This window comes from Schizosaccharomyces octosporus, assembly GCF_000150505.1.
Source record: "Schizosaccharomyces octosporus yFS286 unplaced genomic scaffold supercont6.2, whole genome shotgun sequence".
Classification (NCBI taxonomy): domain Eukaryota; kingdom Fungi; phylum Ascomycota; class Schizosaccharomycetes; order Schizosaccharomycetales; family Schizosaccharomycetaceae; genus Schizosaccharomyces; species Schizosaccharomyces octosporus.
The window spans coordinates 3,679,403-3,699,378 of record NW_013185620.1 but is presented as its reverse complement, the minus strand read 5'-3'; the positions used below and the strand labels follow the sequence as shown (position 1 = coordinate 3,699,378).

Sequence of the window (19,976 nt, the reverse complement as noted above, 5' to 3'; positions counted from 1 at the left end):
TGTTGTAATCCTCTTATACAATCAACCAGTATTAATTACGACAAACTACACTGAATACATTTTATTTTGTTATGAATGAATGGACATGGGGTCGAGCCTTCCATAGCTGGCCGTAATGGTTCTGTAACAAAGCAACATTGGAGAAAGCGAAGTGCTATTGTCTCTTCGCAGGATGTAAAGGCGGTGCTACAATCAATAGAAGGACAAGACGATACAGATAAATCTACTGAGAGTAACGACTCTCGAAAGAATGCTCGAAAGAAAAGGCAGTTTATTTATTACTCGTTAGTGGGTGTTTTGAGTTTATTCGTTGGAAGCCTTGTTTTATACTCATTTTACATTTTTATAAATAAGCATAAATTTCGTGGAATCGTAACACCAACTGAAAAACATCGACTCAGTACGTCTCAATTCGATGATGGAAGCTTGATGCCTTTTGTCCAGGAAATTGAATGGGTTATTTCGAAGGAGGGGGTAGTGCTATATTACGATCGAAGTAATTTTCTTCCTGTATTCTTTCTTCCCCATGGTAATCCAAGCGGACCTAGCATGCATCTTTCGGCCTTCCATATAAAAGAAGTTTGCAACTCGCTAACACAAAAGGTGGTTTCGTCCGATTTGGAATATGTGGCATATTTCTGCGGTAGAAAAAAGAGGTGGAGATATTCAGTGTACAACGAAATATTTATATTGGAACGATCCACTGGTCGAGTTACCACTCTCAAGCAAAATTCTCAGATTATCGTGGCAGAATGGGCACCTGCTGGCCATCGAATGGCTTTCGTAGATGGCTCTAACCTGTATGTTTGGGAAGGATTTGATCTTCCGATTATTCCAGTTACGGAAGTCGAAGAGTCTGAATATATTATGAACGGAATAGCAGATTGGCTGTATGAAGAAGAGATTTTGATGTCACCAACTGCTTTGTGGTGGTCAAAAGATGGTACTTGTCTTTCTTATTTATCGTTTAACGATTCTCTTATACCAAAATATATCATTTCTCAGAACGTTATCGTTCCAGCCCAAGGCGATGCATCTGCGAACCAAGATCTGTTTCGTTATCCTCGACCAGGTGATCCTATTCCAATTGTTCAGTTATTGGGGGTTTGTTTTTCTCCTGAATCTGTTACGCATCATCATTTTTTTACTGCTGAAGAATCTCCTTTAGATGAATTTTACATCCAGGATGTTTCTTGGATTCAGGATGATTCAGTTATGTTCGTTGAGACCTCAAGAGGTTCTTCACGCAGACTGACTCATAAATACGATTTGACTACTTCCAGTCTTGAGACTCTATATGAAGAGGTGGAAAAGTACACTTTACCTCCATGTTCCTCATCACAGATACAAAGCGTCGTCTGGCAGTCAAAAACTGGTTACGTACGTTACATGGGCAATCCACAAAGGAAAAGGCTGGCATTTTTTAGTTTTGACGATGATAATTTTGTGTATATAACGCCAGATGATTTATATGTTTTGGAATTTTGGTTGGTTGAAAAGTTTATGTAAGTCTTTTTTGAATCACTTTCCTTCACAAGTACTAATTTTTTTGTTAGATTTTACACTGCTATCCGTCCAAGTAGTTCTTATGTTAGTATTCTCTGTTTATCCACCGAGTTTGCAGCTCAAGTGGAAATTGAAGTACCTCCTTCTAATGGCGCTAAATCTGTAAAAATTTCTCCTGATGCGAACTACATGCTGCTTAATTATTTGGGTCCTGGAATACCCACCCAGGCTATTTATTCATTGAATGCTTGTTTAGGTGACTGGATGAATAGTATTTCTACTGGTGATGTCTCCTGGAATGGAGGGCTCATTCCGACATTACTTTACATTGTGGAAGATAATAAAGAACTACATACTGCTGCTCTGAACTATGAATTTCCTTCAAAATATACCGAAAGTGTGGATATTCATAATATCACCGCATTCTTTCAAGAAATAAGGCCAAAAAATTTTGATCCGCGGAAAAAATATGCCACCGTTTTCGAAATATATGGAGCACCGGGTTCGCAATTAGTCACCGGAAAATATGAGATGGATGCGAACGAACTGATGGCGTCGTCCTTGGATATTCTAGTTGTGAAAGTGGATCTTAGAAAGATAACTACAAGTAATCTGTTGGGAAATGACTTTCTAGCTTTGCCCGGCTACTGGGTCGATATACTTGAATGGTATACTCATAAGCCCTATATTGATAATTCACGACTGGGAATTTGGGGATGGAGTTTTGGAGGTTACCTTGTTCTAAAGATTTTAGAAATTACCGATATGATATCCTCCGCATTAGTCGTAGCTCCTGTTGTGGATTGGCGGTTTTACGATTCCTATTATGCAGAAAACCTTCTAGGTGCTTACTCTGCGGATACTAAAGATAGATACGAACAGAGTGCTTTACACATATCTGAAAATATAAAAAATATACGAAGTATTTTAATTATTCATGGAGCTAAAGATGATAATGTGCACCTCGAAAATACGTACCACTTAACGTCTTCACTTATTAAAAACAATATGGAGAATTTTGTGCAATTAATTATTCCTGAAGCAAATCATGACTTTTCTAACATTCAAGTGTACCCTTATTTGAAGAAGAAAATTGCTACCTTTTTTGGCAGTTGTTTTCAACATTTGTGAATAAATTTTCTTTTGGAAGTTCAGTAAATTATTTATTGCAATCGAAGTAGCTACGATTTATGAGTAAATTTATTGTAAAGATCAATAATCGAGCTTTTAAATTTTATAGGGCTAATTGCTATTTAGCTAATAAAGCAAGCAGCTTGCAGAAAAGCAAAACTATACTACCTTTTGGTAATGAATAAGTGGGGGGACAAATCGTAAAATTATCAATTCAGCAAACATATAATTGATAAATGGCAAGTCACCGGCAGGTTATCACAAGTACAAAAGATGTTGAATCGTTCATTTCATTATTAGGATAAAAGATAGTAACCTCATGTAGTGACAGCACCTATTGAGTTGAACCTGCGAACTTAGAAAGAAGACAAGAATTCGTTGAGGAGACCCTTCAACTTCTCTTCAGTGGCAGGACTAAGGACACCCTCAGTACGGATGGCTTCAGTAACATCAGATCCACTAGATTTCAAAAAGGGAAGGAACTTCTGTTCGAATTCAACAACGCGAGCGACGGGAATTCTGTCAAGGTAACCCTTGACACCAGCGTAAATGATAGGAACTTGCTCTTCAACACCCAAAGGAGAGTATTGGGGTTGCTTAAGCAATTCAGTCAAACGAAGACCTCTTTCTAAAGTAGCACGGGTACCAGCATCCAAATCAGAACCGAATTGGGCAAAAGAAGCAACTTCACGGTATTGGGCAAGGAAAAGCTTGATTTGACCAGCAACTTGCTTCATAGCCTTAACTTGAGCGGCGGAACCGACACGAGAGACAGACAAACCGACGTTAATAGCGGGACGGATACCCTTATAGAAGAGTTCTGATTCCAAGAAGATTTGTCCATCAGTAATAGAAATGACGTTAGTGGGAATGTAAGCAGAAACATCACCACCCTGAGTTTCAATGACAGGCAAGGCAGTCAAGGAACCACCACCGTGTTCCTTGCTCATCTTGGCAGAACGTTCGAGAAGACGAGAGTGGAGATAGAAAACATCACCAGGGAAAGCTTCACGACCAGGGGGACGACGCAAAAGAAGAGACATTTGACGGTAAGCAACAGCTTGCTTGGTAAGATCATCATAGGTGACCAAACCGTGCTTTCCGTTATCACGGAACCATTCACCAATAGCACAACCAGTGAAAGGAGCCAAGTATTGCAAGGGAGCACTTTCGGAAGCAGTGGCAGCGATAACAACAGAGTATTTAAGAGCGTCGTTTTGTTCAAGTTTTTGGACCAATTGGGCAACAGTAGAACGCTTTTGACCGACAGCAACATAAACACAGTAAAGCTTCTTGCTTTCGTCATTGCCACTGTTCCAGCGCTTGTGGTTAAGGATAGCATCCATAGCGATAGCAGTCTTACCGGTTTGACGATCACCAATAATCAACTCACGTTGACCTCTACCGATGGGAACCATAGAGTCAATAGCCTTCATACCAGTTTGCATAGGCTCACAGACGGAGGTTCTAGGCAAAATACCAGGAGCCTTCAATTGAGCACGACGACGTTCGGTGGTCTTAATAGGGCCCTTGCCATCAATGGGGTTACCCAAGGCATCAATGACACGACCAAGCAAGGCCTCACCGACGGGGACGTCAACAATGTTGGTAGTACGCTTGACAACATCACCTTCACGGACAAGACGGTCGTTACCGAAAAGTACACAACCGACGGTATCGGCTTCCAAGTTCAAGGCCATACCCTTGACACCGGAAGAGAACTCAATCAACTCTTCAGCTTGTACGTTGGAAAGACCGGAAACACGAGCAATACCATCACCAATGGACAAGACACGTCCAGATTCCATCATTTGTGATTGGTTGTAAGCACCACGGATACGTTCCTGAAGTAGTTAGCATATGTCCGTTTATTTTTGTTTGTATAAATTTCTAAAAACATTTAGAAAACTCTTTCATTTCCTTAGGTATCTTTGAAATGAAGCTAAACACTGCAAGTTGAAGGACCGAAAATTTTTGATACAGGACAAGATGTAGCACCCGTATTTGTCAAAATCGATCCAAAGGAAATTCAAGCAGTTTCAAAGATCCTTTGTTTAAAAAAAAAGTAGCCAAATGCTTCTCGTCTCACATACCTCCAAAATGGAAGGAACTTCAGTGGGAGCTGCTTTTTCCGCATAGCCACGTTTACTACACTGCTCGGGTTAGTTATTCATTCCGAATACAACATAGAAGCATGTTTTATCGCAAGTAAGCCAAAAACTAGCAAAACTTCGAAGGTGCTGTTGTTTGAAGCGGGACGGAAAGAGATGAATGTTCCGCTTCAAACGCTGCCTAAAATCTGGCAAAATAATAAGCTAAAACTTACAAAGAATGGGCGGTAGCCGCAAACAGGAGCTCTGATAAATCTAGATCCTGCTTGTCGAAGCATTTTCGTGAGTAAATGAAAGTATTACTGTTTGCTTAAACTGAGAGGAGGAGAGGAAGCGTTTGGTTTACCAGGTAAGTAACATTATTAAAGATGGAAACCCGAACCCTGAAAAGAACCCTAAGTGACAGAGGTGGAAATGAAACCACGGTATGTTACCCGATATCCAAGACTGTAATTGCAAAGTATCCTCAAAAAATGAAATAGTTTAAGTAAAAAAGCTAAATAAAAGATATAAAAACTCTTTAATGTTTGTATTTTTTAGTTGAGGCAAGGCTCAATTTATAATTTCGTTATGTTGTATAGTGGGTATAAGAGATATGAGGGTATTATTTAACTAAAGCAAAAAGAAAAAAGTGAAATATAATTTATCTTGGCTAGAGTATTCTTCTTTATTATGATATGTTCGTTAGTTGTGATTGTGACCATAAATCATATTCGTTAAGCAGAATCATCATCTTCAATAGGGTCATCGGGGTCCTCCAAGGCTTGGTTTTCATCATTAATGAGGGTTTCAACATATTTAATTGCCGAGGACTTTCCGCAAATGGCCAAATAGTCATCTGAAGGTTTGTTGGGGATCTCTTCTTCTCGCCATCTATGAAATTTTAGCTGTCTCCATTTCCTAGGGACTGGCGATGGAAGGTACCATAGAGTTCCTTGAATAGCAAACCATAAAGACATTTCGTCTGCTCGATACGAATACGGGTAATCGACTGCCATAGTGTCAGCGAAGCTTAGAATGTCAGATACGGAATGAGCTTCCATTTGATTTAAGCAAGAGTCGAGATAGTTTTCAAAAATTCCGTAACGAAACATGGACCCTGAAAGGCCTGCTTGCTCAATTGTTGTCTTGATGTCCACTAAACTTGGACGTTTCTCTATGTCGTTTGCTTTTGAAGACAAATTAAAGACGGCACTTCCTTTCTGTTGTAGTTTTTCTTTATTGTAAGTTAGATTTGAATGTGTTTGGTTATTTAATGAAAGTATTTCATCGTCTCCTTCTCGTTTATTCCAAACGACTTTTCCCAGCGCATGTAACATTCCTAAACCGATATCCTTTTGAAATTCTTTTTGTTTATCTTCATCATCAACATTTTGTTTATACTGAAAAGTCGATAAAGCAGAGTAAGGGGAATCCTTTTTACTAGCAATTCTATTCAACATTTCGGAAGCTTCTGTGGATACTTCCGTTTGGCTCTTTAAATTTTCATTTTTTCCAAAAGATTTTCTTTGTCGATTTTCTTTTGGTAAATAGAACTGAAGAGCGTTCAGGGCACTTCTTAAGTCACCTTCACTGGCGCTTATCAATTCTTGAATAAATGCTGAACTCTTCGATTGGACTAGAATCTTTTCTTTTTTCAAAATATTATCTATAGCTTTCTTCATAAACGTCGTAGCAATTGGATTCATCTGAATGATGGAAACATGATGATGCTCCACTAGGTCGGGGCCAAGGATTTGTGTTCCAGAATTCAATTCTTTTTCTTGGAAATTATTTCCCTCCGAATTTATTTGTTTAGTTTCGGTCAAAACTAGAATAATAGAATACGAGCCTCTAGATTGCAAAGCGGAAAGGAGGACTTCTCGAAACATTTGCAAGGTACCGGTTTGTTTTGATAAATGTGGTAATTCGTCTAAAAGAATAAACTTTTTTTCTTCCGAAGAATTCGTTTTTTTAGGAGCCTTAGTAGATGAAGACAATTCCAATTCAGGATACGTTTCTGCTAAAGACATAAAGCGTCGGAACTTTTCACTAAGTGAAAATTGTTCATAATCATGTTCTTGATTTATCAATCTTGTGTCCATTGGATTTGACCATTCAACCAGACTAGCGCCCATCTCGTGAGCTAATAGACGAACAGTAGTGGTTTTACCACATCCTGGAGGACCTGACAATACCAGTAAACGCTTAAATTATGGTTACTAATTATAGATATCTAAAGTATCTTACGCTGAATGGAATATTTTCTGTCATCCATTGTCGTATAGCATTAACTTTTCCTTTATGTACGGCTAGTTCAGATGACTTTGTAGGTTGATACTTTTCAAACCATAAAGCTATTTAAAAATGTCAGTAAATTCGATATAACTTCTACTTACAGGACGAGTCGGGAGTTATAGGTGTAGATTCATCATCAGAAATGGTTTCAATTTCTTCATCCGGCAAAGCATGGGTGTCACGGCGTCGCTTTGCGTTTTTAGTCGAAAATTCTATAGAAGATTGTTTTCCCCTTCTTTTTGGTTTAGTGGAAGGATTTTTGGTACTTTCACGTGACGACGATCGCCGTTGCATGCCAAGAGGAATATGATGATAAGTTATTCCAATTTGGGACTTGGAACAGGTTAATAAAGTGTTAAATTATAGCTAAATGAGGGTCGAATTTGATAAAACATAAAATTACGGATTCACTTCCTAGTGATCACAACGCTTTTTTTTTTTTTTTTTTCAAAATCTAGTATTCAAAATAGGACCGTCAAGAAAACTTTTGAGATACAGAAAATTATCCTGTTCCCTTTAGTATTCACAAAAGAAAATATTCAACAATAAAAAATAGTTAGTTGACTATAAAATAGACATTCACAATTTTGCGATTCTTAAAAGTATTATATTAAATACGTTATATGAAGGTAGGTATTCTGTTGAGATAATTCTGAGCAAACCAAATGTTGCTCTAGTTTATAGAGCAAATATGATTAGAAACAGGATTTAAAAATTAAAAAATAAATTCTGATCGAATTGGATTCAGTGTGTCAATAGAAGACAACTTGTTAGTAAAAGACCTAAATGAGTGTTTACAAAATTTACATATGAGAAAGAAAGCAATGTAAACATTTTTGGTTTTTAACAATTAATTCCGGTATCAATTTTCATAAATAGGTATATAATACTTTTTTTTTATTGATTCAATTCCGCTCCATTTGTCTATTCTAGCTTTGCAACGTTTTGTTTATTTTTTGTTTCGCGTTTGTTTATATTGATGGGAAAAAAAAAGAAAAATTCATATTCACAGTCATTAATGTATAAGTGAAGAAACATATTGTTTTCTGTATTAATGCTTACTTTATTCTATGATTTACACAAACTAAACCAGCTACAAAATTGAGAATGTCGCTTGAGCTTCCATTGCTGCATCAGCTACCAAAACCAGTCTAGTATTCTCACTGTAATTTACAAATTATAAGCATATTGTACACTAAAGAAATAATCATACACAATTGGTACTGTATCCATAAGACCCTTCAAGAGTTCCCTTCTAAACATCAAACAGCCCTTTATTTTATTTAGGTATAAAAGAATTTCAACACATGTATGAATGTTTATATAAAAGTAACTATATTCTCTAAATAATATTTATTTTATTCTTACAATTGTTTTTGAAGTTTGAAGAGCAATCTCGCATACCCTACCCTTTGGAAGAACAGGACTACTCTTTTTCGAAGGTAGTGACAGCATCTGTTGTCACCGTTTTGTATACGTATCTTAGGCTTTGAGGGTTATGAATGCAATTCTTATAGGTATGTAAACAAATGTTTCCTGAATTAGTAAACTAAACGGTGAATTGCAGTCGCATAAATATCATATTTGTGTTTTGTGGTTTTGGTTTCTTGGTTCATAGGTTGTTGTACTGGTTTATATTTGGGTCTATATTTATTTTGTTTTATTTTTGGCTTTAACTTACTGTTCATTTTACTGGCTTTTTATGTTATAATTTTTGGTAAATATCTAGCGTAAATTGAAAAATTTCCATATGCAATCCCCATCAACTAGCGCCAGTGTTGTCTCTTCCAACTCGTCACTAGGGAAAACTTTGGATAAAGATGTTTGTCCTTCTGCGATGAAATCCTATCAACATCTCATTTCTCTTCCTCCTTCACCACTTTCTCCCGGTATTTTGTCAGACAATGGAGATTTAATTCGATGTAGTCGACCAACTACGCCTTGTAAACCAATTGTCGCTACTTCTAGTCAGAAGCCAACATCTTCGTCTGGTGCTCGATTAACTTCTCGTGTTTATAGGGCCTACCAGGATTCTCCCAGAGCTTGGCTTCTTAGGGAAAGACACTGGTTACAGCGCCATTTACCTACTGTAACACCTACTTCTTCTCCAGCTAAACGTCCTCGCCGAACAGTTAGTACCACATCCGTTGCAGTTGAATCAAAGGTCGCTGTTGAAACACCAAGGGCTTCACCTGATTTTGCGGATTCTCGCTCTTCCACACCAGTTTCTAATTCCTCTCGAAGCCATTTTTACTCAAAATCAATGACTACTAGATTTAAACAATCCAGTCGAGAGTTTTCTTCCTCTAGTCAGGTACTTGACGTTGCTAATACCCCTTATGAAATGCTTCCTGATTATTCCCCAGACATGTCCACCCTTGATAAAAGAGCACATTCTCGTCCATTGCGCAGTGAGTGGAAAGACCCACCACTTGATTTGTCTAATGACGAACATCGACATCTTCTCCATCCGGCTGAAATACAACTTGCTGCCACTCTTCGACTTCCTTGTCTTGTTTATTTAGACAACAAGCGTCGTATATTTGCAGAATGGCACAATCGTCGTTCTCAAGGTCTTAGTTTTCGTAAAACAGATGCCCAGCGCGCAAGTCGTGTCGACGTTAATAAAGCTAGTCGGCTGTGGAAGGCTTTTCATGACGAAGGTTTTTTCGATAATTAGCTGTACAGTTGCGATTAATTTCCTTTGTCAAGTCTCGTTGTATGGACTAATCCTCTGTTCCCTACCTTTAGCGTATTTCTTATCGTCTTTCATTTTTGGGTTTTGACATCTTGTGTTGCATCTAAAAACTTTACGCGTTCTTTTTGGACTTAACGAACGTGGAGACTACGCTTTGTTTATTCATACCGATCCCTTTTTCCCTTTTAAATTGTTCATCTTCCTTTTATGTTAAAAATAATTTCTTTTCATAGAGAAGTCCTGAGTCACTATTCATCATTTACGTGAGCTTAAGATATTCGTTCTTCATTCTTTTTACCTAACTCTGTGTATTAATTCAAAATTTATAGATTTAATGATAGATAATTACAGAACAGAAGTTTTTGTACACTAGCAACATTAGCTTTCATTCATTATATTACTTAAACAAACAGCGTGAGCAAACCCAGAACGTATTATTAAATAATCACAAAAAATAAATATAAGCCTTTATGGAGACAGTAAAAGTTTGTAATTATGCTTGCATTAATTCTAGTGAATGACTTTTAATCATGGCTCAAAAAAACCAAAAATTTATCGAGAAGATTATTTTTAACTTCACGATAACTTTTAGAAAAACTGCTTGCAAAAAATTTGCACAAGAACATGATCATCTTCAATCAAATTCTGCTGAACAGCCCCTCTTAAGGCAAATGCCATATTAGCAATCAACGAAATAGCCAAAGCAACACCAACAAGTAGAGGACCCCAATACTCAGTCATCGGAACGGGGCTACGAGTCATAATCAAATGACAACGCTTAGCATGAAGCCTCCAAGCATACATCCCCATTAATACGGCAAGTAGTACATAGATGCTACCAAAAACACGGCCTATACCTTCACCGGCGCTATTATACAAAGCCAATGACAAGGAGCCAAATAGAACGACGACTTGTAACCAATTCAAATATGTTCGTTCGTTAGCAAGCCAGACTTTCGTCTCTACTTTGACGGGACCGCTGACCCGAAGAGGAACTTCAGGCTTCTGAATATGAGGGGGTGTCGTATAAGTTTTGCCAGGACGATAGATTGAGCCATATGTAGATGGTTTTAGTAAACCAGGTATACTTTTTATATTAAAGTGATCTCCATGAGCATGCTTAAAATGTTGGATTTGCGGCGCCGCCATCTGAGCATTAGAGGCTTGTGCGCGTCGGGGTACGACTGGCGTCTTTTTAGAGGTCTTTGGGGGCGTTTCATCAGTAAAAATAGTTTCGTCTCTTCTTTTTACGTAGATATTGCTTGAATTGGAATTATCTTTTGAAATCGGATAAGTAGATCGAGGATCTTTTCTAATATCCTGCTCCATAGAAAATAACCACATCGGTAAAAGAGGAACATTTCTTTCAAACAAAACTGCCACTCCGTGCTCATACTTTGAAAATCCATCGATTTCGGAAATTAAGTGAGAACCACGAAGCTCGGAAATCCACAATGGCTCCTCTTCATCTGGTTTTAAACATTCGCGAATCTCCAGTACGCTATAGGGGAATCTAAAGTGTTCACCCTTACGAAGATGTTTATAAGGGAAATCGGCATCATCAATATCATGTCTGTGCCAATCGACAGGGTCACGACATGGTCGCTCTTGATCAAATGAATCTTCACGAATCATTACCCAATCCGAATCTAAATTCACGCGCACAGAATCATCACCAGGGATCTGGAAAGCCGTACGAGTATAAACGGATCTCAAAACGGGTTGTAAATTATATTCTCCAATAAGCTTTTGGACATCCTCCGTAAGCTGTTTTTTACGAGAAGAATCAGAGGCTTCAGTAGTATCGTCTCTGCTCTTTTTTTCATCGGGTTCATAAGCTTCTTTCAAAAATTCATTAATTTTCTTCTCGCGTAGAACAAATCGGTCTTCACTATGAGACAAACTGCTGCCTTCGCGCACCATGCGTTCTACAATGATATCGGTCTTTGGATTCAATTTTCCATACCAATGAAGGCGTAGTGAAAAAGCACGTTCAGATCGTTCAAGATTTTGAGTATACAAGTCAAAATTAGGATTATCAAAATAAAGACAAGTTGAAATTGGATCAAGTATACCAGACACAGCTGAACGGTCTCGATCAAAGCCATGTTTACCAGAGTAGTATAAAACTGGCAAGCGCCTCATAATAAATGTTTTTACTTCCATGAGATTGTCAGGGTGGACCCAAAAACGATATGTTCGTCTGCGGTAAACATTTTCGTCTGAAGAATGATTATGACGACGAGGGTTTGATGAAAATTGATCACCGGAAAGGCTTGTACGAAGCGGGTTATAAAGAGAAAAGATGCGTGCCAATATTGGGTTATATTGAACATTACCAAACGAGCAAGCACGCAACCTAACTTGTAATAGAGGTCGAAGGGAATACTCGCTGTGTAATTTATCATGTTTCTTTACGATCTTGTAAAAACCTGTAAGATTTAACCGAGTGTACTTTTCCAGTCTTTTAACTAAATCGGTACAAGAGTCCAATTGCTCTAGAAATTTTAAACGAGCCTCATTTGTCAAAGTTGCATCGGTAAATTCATTAGAAGAGTCATATATGGTTTCAACACCGGTTAGCAATTCATTTAAATCCTCCCAAATCTTCTGATGGAACACAGATACCTGTCATGTTAATATTCATGTATTTCAAGGATTCTCAACGAAGGTTCTTCCAACGAGCAGCTAATTGTTTAGATAACCAACTACCTTTTTCCTTCTGTTCAAATTCTTTTATTATACCTTTTCCAACTGGTCATCTAAAGCAGATACGAAACGTGATTCATCGTTTTCTTCCCATACAGGAGATTCTTCATCAGCTTTCAGAAAGTGCTTCAGTTTCACATAATTCATATAATGTTCCCTCCATGGTTGATGAATACCAGCCTCCAAACTGTCAGTAAAACGCATTGTTTAATCAACTTATAATTTGGCTGTGAATGGTTGTATTTCATTCTATACAAAAACATACCTAGATTCATATAGTGAGTTACAGTAAGCCTGTGTAAACGAGAAGCATCACCACCATGAAGATACACCAAAAGGACTAAAGCAAGCATAAATAATGAAATAGCTTTTGTTGTTAACTTGAACAATCGAAATACAATATATCTTTCATTTAGAAGTAGTTTGCGTGGAGCGTGAAAAACATCAAACAAATTTTTGCCGTAATTGAACTTTCTGAAGGTTTGTTTCAGATTGTATTTCAATTTTATATTTTTGTTTTTTTGTAAAATAGTTTTAATTGAATATACAGCTTCCTTTGATATGTTTAACTTAACTTTTACACAACTCGCATATTCCCATTACGTACCAAAGATCCGTCTTGAAGGTCTGCGTCTTTCACCAATTCCAACGAAAACGATCACTTAAAAAAAGCATTGTGCAAGAATCATTGTCTACCTTGTTTAAAAAGTAAATACAGTACGCCATCGGTTCAGAACTTGGGATTTACAAATTCTGTTTATCAAAACGAAATTCGATTATTATAAAAACAGAAGCTACATATGTGTCTCTTGTATGGAGTAAAGATTTGAAGAAGAAAAACCATTTTATTTTTTATTTATTTATTATTTTAATGCTTTAAGACATGAATTTCGACCTAGATCTACTTACAGGCTTGCAGATTTTGGGACAGAAAACGTCAGCTTCGGTTACAAATGGACCCAAAAAAAGAGCATCAGTTGCTGTAATTCTTGCAACAGATCCTCCCCAGACAACATCTACCCCAAATTGGATTCATCGAATCCCTGCTAGTGTAACACCTCATGTCCTCCTAATTCAGAGAGCTTTTCGTGAAACAGATCGATGGTCTGGTCACGTCGCTTTTCCTGGTGGTATTCGTGAAACCGATGATAAATCCGATGTATACACTGCTATACGAGAAACAAAAGAAGTAGTGGGTATCGATCTTTGCGAGCAAGGGGCGTATCTTGCCGGCTCTTTAGATGAAAGAGTTATTTCTTCCAATTGGGGTAGCACTCCTCTACTTGTACTTTCATCTTTTGGTACGTGTTATCTTTTCTACATAAATGATTATTCTAATTGACTATCTTCCGTCTAGTATTCGTGTTACCAAAACTTTGTGAATTCCAATTTAATGAAACAGAAGTCTTTTCCGCCCAATGGATCCCTCTTACTGATCTATTGCGCCCAAACTTTTTTACTCATGTTAAAGTTGACCCTTCTCGAGCTATAGCCAATCGTACCATACCTTCTTTGGAACCTTTCTTACGATTCTTTGTTGGTAAACTGTTCTATTCTGCTATACGCTTAGAACCTCATATCGACTCACCAGCTTCTCGACTTTCCGCCGACAAGCGACCATTACTATGGGGTATTACTCATAGCGTATTCGTCGACTTATTTGTCTATTTTTCCCCTTCTTCTGCGAAATCTTGTATCATATGGTCTTTACCGTACTTTGAGCATTATGACTTTCGAGCTATTACCAATATCATATCATGGAAATACAAAAGGAATATGTCCAAAAAATATCCCCAAGGCAATTATGCTCTTAAAACGCTCAAAGGATATTATAAGTACTTACAGTTGTCTTTAATAATTGGATCTTTACTTCGTGCTGTAGTCTGTTACTTTCTTTTTATTACTTATTACAGTCTATTATGTAGCCATAGTAATTAATAAAGGCTTATTCTCCCTGTCTGTGTGTTTCCCTTGCTTTTAATTCATAAAACCTTCAGCTGCAGAAAATATAAGTAAGGCATCTTAGATTACTACCTCCGAAATGACCCTTTACTATTCTTTTTTTAAAAATAAAAATAAAATAAAAATAAAAAGGAATCTAATTTATTAAATTAAATTATCTATTATGAACAAAAGTATAAAATCTAATAGTCGAACAAAAAAATGAGATAGATGCATTCTATAGGATGAACATTAACGAGTGAGATGTGGCATTAGAATAGTCCAGAAATGATCGATCAAAAACAAGAAAAAAGTTACGGTTGGTATGTATATCCCGATAAACTTGACAAGAACTCCTTATTTCTCGGACGGGTGTTATATAGAGGTGTCACGTTAGCAACGAAATGGCGAAGATATATGTGCATTCTTGTATAAAGAGCAGCAGAAAATGTCTGCATTAAAAGCAAAGAAAACATAAAATCATAACCATGTCGATGCAGAGCCATTTACTACTATAGACTCAGCTGAATAGTGAACACCGGTTTAAAAGAACAAATAACCAGTGTGGGCATTGAAGTTATATTCTTTAATGGTTTCTTCAATTTTTGGTCCTGTTTGTGAAGCCATTTCTTTACCCTGTCTAGAAACACTGAAACTTGGACTAGAGCCTGGTGCCATGTTGATAGAGAAACGGTGAACACCAGCTTCGGCATTAAAAGTCTGGCTGTTTTTACCACAAGACATAGTAACTTCGGCAGGCTGCAGCAGATAAACTACGGCATAAATTTTGTCTTGATCATAGTCACCTCCAGAAGGATAACCAATACCATCTTGAGTAGGAACACTATACTTTGAAGAAGGTCTATACCAGTAAAACAGAGACTCAAAGTTAATATAAGGTTTGCGTGCCCCATCCTTAAAAGCGGCGATATATGGAGCTAGCATTAAACGCCAAGCAGTATGATCGAAACCTTCAACATAGCTCTCAGATCCAGAAGGTAAAGCACCTTGAATCTTACCGATGTAATGAGACTCACCAAAATCGTTCCAGGTTAAGACCTCAATCATGTCAGGCTGAACATCCAACATTTGCTGCAGACGGTCCACGTAGAGCCAATCGCTCTTGTATGCCCAATTTTTATAGCTTAGATGAGTATAGAACCATGGCGAAATAGGTGCAATGTAAATCTTACCCAAAGAATTCGCTAATTGCTTATAATAGTAATCATCATTAGCATTCATATCTGCGGAAGTCGTAGGCCATGTGTTCCAGGAAACGAAGCCGTCGGTTACGCTTTGTTGTAAAGCTCCGCCTCCCAAAGAAGTCCAACTAGGAGCAAAGAAGATAGGATAACCAGCAGATTCTAATGGTTGCTTTACAGCTAAATTCCAACCAGTACTAACGTCTGAGTGTCCGAAGAAGTCGCTTTCACCAGAAAAGGTTGAAACAAAGACCTTGTTATCCCACCATAATTGATTGGGTTTCCTAGCAAATCGTCTCACTATCCCTTCAATGTAATCCGGATTTGCTGGCATGACGGTCATATCAAACGATAAGAAGAGCTTGAAATCTGGAGATACGCTACTAGCTGCTTCATAGGCATCACTGACACGTTCAACCTGCCAAGCATCACCACCAATATTTAGTGCGAAACCATCGATTCCTGCCGAGTGAGCATCCTTGATGTCCTCTTTCCAATTTTCGATCGTATATGGGTATGTGTTTCCGACAATGAAGTGTGCTACAACCAGTTTGCTAGCCTGAACTAGGCTAGTAAAACTCATGACCAGCAGAGCGAAAAATAGTAGAAGCTTCATTTTGTTTAAAGTAAAATGATAAAAAAAGGCTGGAAGTAATTAAACCCAAGGGGCCTTATAGATTTTCTTTGTCTCCGATTCTTTGTTTCTACTCAAACAAAGGAAAGATTCAGCGTCGCCAGCGAGCTGAATAGACTTTAATCTACAGAAACATTTGTAGCCCCTGAATGCATCTTATATACAATTCTCCTTCTTAGAATGGGCTTGTGAGGCATCTCTGAATTTAGAATCGGTGGCTGGTATGCATCGAAAGCTCGCATAGAAATGCAAAAGAAGGCTGGTTAACCACCATTGTCAGCCATAACCTTATTATTAACAGAATACTAATGGATGTTGCATAAACAAAACCCTTTTTTGTTGCACATTATGTAGCTCACTGCCACTTTCGTCTACTTTTACTTCCCAACCAGACAATCACTTTTGGACAAAACGAAGAAAGATGTGAAAGAAAGTAAACAACAACGCAAACGATTTTTGTTTATTAAAACAACCAACATATTATTTGTATAAGCCATGATATTTCGTAACCATTGTCCTCAGCGGCTGCAAGTACTATTGAGAAACCTTCTTTGGAATCATCAATGTTCTATAATGGACAAATTGCTCCTCGAGTTTTCAGTAATTTTCCTTCCTCAGTTTATGAGTAGTGGAGTTCTCTATTTGAACTCTTCGCTCTAATCTTCGCAGTCGCAAACTTAAATCTTGTAATATGTTATTTTTAAATAACGTTGGTTCAATGTAGTGAAGTACTACTAAACGAATAGTTCGTTTAAGTAGTTCATGATGTTCGTTTAAAAGCTGCTGAAGGTGTATAAATTGTTTAAACGCGATTCTATGTTCGTTTAAAAAGATTAAAAAGTCTTTGGTAAAATTTGTTTGATCATAGTTAGCAACTTTCTTAATGTCAATGAAGAATTTGAGAAGTGCTTCCAAGTTTGATAATTCAAGTTCGAAAATTGGATTTCTTTTTTCTGAACAAGAAACGCTTGCTTTAATGACGTTCTTATACTCATTGTAAAGTTCATGGTATGCGTTTGATTCTAGCAGTCGAGTTTCCATTTCACGTAAATACTTCAATTGATTGGGATCAAATAAGCTCATTATTAATTCCAAATGTTGCAAACGTCTTTCAAGATTTTCTAATAAAGTCTTAACTAACATTTCTTATCTTGAGCTCTATTCTGATAAAAGAGTTTGGTAAAAGTCAGAAACCAAGGTGCTGTATTTATAGGAAGAGGGAGTTGACGCGTAGACGCGTTAACAGAAGTAAGTATTATACGTTATATTTAAAAAAGAACAAAGAAAAGAGAACATACATAAAAGTAAGAAAAAGAATATAATAATAGCTTATAAACCACAGCGTTCTAAAATAAGTTTGCAAATCCAGTTAATCGATTACGTCCGATTCAATGGTTTATATAGTCTCATAAAATAAGTTACCACCAAACAAATAACATATAAAAAGGCGCTCACGTAAAAAATTAAATTAGGGAATGAGGTATCAACGGAAGCAGCATATATGTAAGCGTACATAGGGCCTCTTATGATTAGAGCGGCAGCTTCGAAAACGGCAAAAGCGGCTAATATTCGTCCATTGTATTCAGACAAAACTCCATTTAAGGCAATAGATTGAACACACGGAATTACCATATTAGAAACAGCTTGAACAATGACAGCTATAAATAATGAGACGTCTGTTTGGGCCCTGGCAAGTAATACAGAGGAACAGATCGCAACAATATAACTGAATCTAGTGTTCCATACATCACGCTTAACGATCGTATACATTTCGTTCAAAGTATTAGCTCGAAGTACACTTTCGTTTGTATATCCAGGAAGAGTTAGGTAAGAGAATACATTTCGTATACCTTCCAACGTCGAAGGGTTATCTGTACGACTACTTAAATAATTAAATAATCCCTTTGACGAGTGAAGTGTCTCTAAAACTCTTTCTATTATTTTAGAAACCAACGGAAAGATAGCAACTAGAGTAAAAGCACTGGCAAACGAATCTGTAAACAAAATTAGACTTGCCTTTAGTGGACCCCAGCCAAAGTAAAAATCAGTATAGATTGGTAGCAAAGCCATCGCTCCAGCTCCTATCAATGCTAGAAATATGAGTACAGCAGCTAGCATGACATCCCAATGTCTTCTTCCAGCATGAGTATCACAATTCACATCGTACTGGCGAATGGAGCAGCTTTCTTCTGTACAAACAACTTGAGGCCACAATACCTTTAAGGGACCCAAGCAAGTATCTATAACTGACGAAAAAGACAGACGGGTACTTTCAACATTATCTTCACTTCGGTTTAAACTTTCTGGTAAAATAAGCCAAACGTATAAAATATAGAATGTCCATAACATTGTTGTTATAATAAAAACATAATACATACGTGAAGAACATTGCAAAATGTATCCGCTGATAGTCGGCCCTAGGGCAGTGCCAACATGGTATGTAGCAAAATTTAAAGCCAGATACCAAGCTCGATGTTCATTTTGAGTACAGTCAGCCACATACGAGTTTTGCCCCGCAAGTATTGTAGAAATATACCCACCTAGACCTTTTAAGCATGCAGATAATAAAATGAAAGAAAGTTGGCTAAACGAATATGACTGATAGAGAAGAAACATATCACCAAATAATACGAATGATACAGCTATCATCAAGACAAGTCTTCTACCATAAATATCGCCTAGAGTACCATAACAGGCAGTAGATAATAGTCCAAGAAACGCAGCCACGGACCCGAATGCAGCACGATATTTTGAGACACCGGAAGTAATTTCAGGAAGACGACATATTGCATCACCTGGAGCTAGTTTAGAGGGATCAAGTCCATAGTGTTTGGCACATAGCCCTTGTCGAATAAGAAACAAAAGAGGAATTTCAATCATCGCCCACGAAAATGCATTAATAAAATTCAATGGCAATATCAATAAAGGAGAAATCAATCTTTTTTTAGGTCTAGACGTGGTATCCATGCAGCAATCAGTCCTACCACAGCCTTCATCTCTAAACACTTGGTTTTGGTTTTCTGGGTCATTAAATGAAACAGGTTCGTTATTCACTGTAGCATTGTAACTCCTATGTGAAGAAGAGCTTTGAGAAGTTGAATTAACTTTGCTATTCGATGTTGCAGTATTACCTATTGTGGATGATGCACCATTATCGTTGTCTGTAGAGCTTCGAGAGATCAAGGGACAAGAGGAACAGTACTCTCTCTCCGGAGAAGGAGTCCGTGAACGATATGCTCTGTTAACAGACGGATCGGAAATCAGTAAAGGGGTATGCTCATCATCTCGGCCGCTCATAGTCTTCCTTTTATATTCTGTTTTCTCTCCAACGTTCTTTCGTAACTTAAATGAAAATGAATATAAAAAACTCGTAAGATTAAAACAAAAAACTCAACCCAAATTATCCAAGACAAATTCTGTGTGAATGAAGAATTTCCAAAAACAAAAACACACAAAGCGTTGACCCAGCTAATCCGAATTCTAATAATAAATATATGCAAAAAGAAAAGTGTTACGAACAAATTTCAGTATCCGCACAGACAATCCCTAAAGCCTTTAATGAATATAGATCTTGCCGATCAGTTATTCGTAGCAGGCGATGAGGCTCACAAGAGATTGAACGATCCAAAAATCCTATTTAAGGAAGCAATTGTTTTACTAGCATAAAAGGTAATTTCTATGCAAAACACATATACAATTGCTAGCACAAGTATGAAATGAACAACGTTTGTTGCTAGCGGGTTCCGAATCTCTACTTGAAATAATCT

The 19,976-nt window shown here is 37.4% G+C and overlaps 9 protein-coding genes across 9 annotated transcripts; 3 read left to right on the top strand and 6 right to left on the bottom strand.

The window, feature by feature from the left end:
- Nucleotides 1-9: 9 nt before the first annotated feature.
- Nucleotides 10-2,664, top strand: SOCG_01076 (dipeptidyl peptidase). The gene is made up of 2 exons (XM_013163496.1): nt 10-1,505; nt 1,557-2,664. Exons 1-2 carry the CDS (start codon nt 76-78, stop codon nt 2,635-2,637), a joined length of 2,511 nt encoding a protein of 836 aa, XP_013018950.1. The 5' UTR covers nt 10-75; the 3' UTR covers nt 2,638-2,664.
- Nucleotides 2,614-5,121, bottom strand: SOCG_01075 (F1-ATPase alpha subunit). The gene is made up of 3 exons (XM_013163495.1): nt 4,964-5,121; nt 4,731-4,790; nt 2,614-4,481 (listed from the first exon to the last, which is right to left on the bottom strand). Exons 1-3 carry the CDS (start codon nt 5,024-5,026, stop codon nt 2,994-2,996), a joined length of 1,611 nt encoding a protein of 536 aa, XP_013018949.1. The 5' UTR covers nt 5,027-5,121; the 3' UTR covers nt 2,614-2,993.
- Nucleotides 5,122-5,264: 143 nt separating this feature from the next.
- Nucleotides 5,265-7,764, bottom strand: SOCG_01074 (RFC like checkpoint protein Rad17). The gene is made up of 3 exons (XM_013163494.1): nt 7,127-7,764; nt 6,978-7,084; nt 5,265-6,934 (listed from the first exon to the last, which is right to left on the bottom strand). The coding sequence occupies exons 1-3, from the start codon at nt 7,317-7,319 to the stop codon at nt 5,465-5,467; spliced, it is 1,770 nt and encodes a 589-aa protein (XP_013018948.1). The 5' UTR covers nt 7,320-7,764; the 3' UTR covers nt 5,265-5,464.
- Nucleotides 7,765-8,446: 682 nt separating this feature from the next.
- On the top strand, nt 8,447-10,090 carry SOCG_01073 (clr6 L associated factor 1 Laf1). The gene is made up of 2 exons (XM_013163493.1): nt 8,447-8,542; nt 8,593-10,090. Exon 2 carries the CDS (start codon nt 8,776-8,778, stop codon nt 9,703-9,705), a length of 930 nt encoding a protein of 309 aa, XP_013018947.1. The 5' UTR covers nt 8,447-8,542; nt 8,593-8,775; the 3' UTR covers nt 9,706-10,090.
- On the bottom strand, nt 10,070-12,686 carry SOCG_01072 (polyphosphate synthetase). Its single transcript, XM_013163492.1, has 2 exons — nt 12,469-12,686; nt 10,070-12,351 (listed from the first exon to the last, which is right to left on the bottom strand). The coding sequence occupies exons 1-2, from the start codon at nt 12,634-12,636 to the stop codon at nt 10,312-10,314; spliced, it is 2,208 nt and encodes a 735-aa protein (XP_013018946.1). The 5' UTR covers nt 12,637-12,686; the 3' UTR covers nt 10,070-10,311.
- A 327-nt stretch (nt 12,687-13,013) lies between these two features.
- Nucleotides 13,014-14,391, top strand: SOCG_01071 (nudix family hydrolase). The gene is made up of 2 exons (XM_013163491.1): nt 13,014-13,733; nt 13,790-14,391. The coding sequence occupies exons 1-2, from the start codon at nt 13,316-13,318 to the stop codon at nt 14,368-14,370; spliced, it is 999 nt and encodes a 332-aa protein (XP_013018945.1). The 5' UTR covers nt 13,014-13,315; the 3' UTR covers nt 14,371-14,391.
- Nucleotides 14,392-14,916: 525 nt separating this feature from the next.
- On the bottom strand, nt 14,917-16,191 carry SOCG_01070 (glucan endo-1,3-alpha-glucosidase Agn1; the record flags this gene model as incomplete). Its single annotated transcript, XM_013163490.1, has 1 exon — nt 14,917-16,191. One exon carries the CDS (start codon nt 16,189-16,191, stop codon nt 14,917-14,919), a length of 1,275 nt encoding a protein of 424 aa, XP_013018944.1.
- Nucleotides 16,192-16,806: 615 nt separating this feature from the next.
- Nucleotides 16,807-17,352, bottom strand: SOCG_01069 (uncharacterized protein; the record flags this gene model as incomplete). Its single annotated transcript, XM_013163489.1, has 1 exon — nt 16,807-17,352. One exon carries the CDS (start codon nt 17,350-17,352, stop codon nt 16,807-16,809), a length of 546 nt encoding a protein of 181 aa, XP_013018943.1.
- Nucleotides 17,353-17,586: 234 nt separating this feature from the next.
- Nucleotides 17,587-19,506, bottom strand: SOCG_01068 (membrane transporter; the record flags this gene model as incomplete). Its single annotated transcript, XM_013163488.1, has 1 exon — nt 17,587-19,506. The coding sequence occupies one exon, from the start codon at nt 19,504-19,506 to the stop codon at nt 17,587-17,589; it is 1,920 nt and encodes a 639-aa protein (XP_013018942.1).
- Between the last annotated feature and the right edge of the window lie 470 nt (nt 19,507-19,976).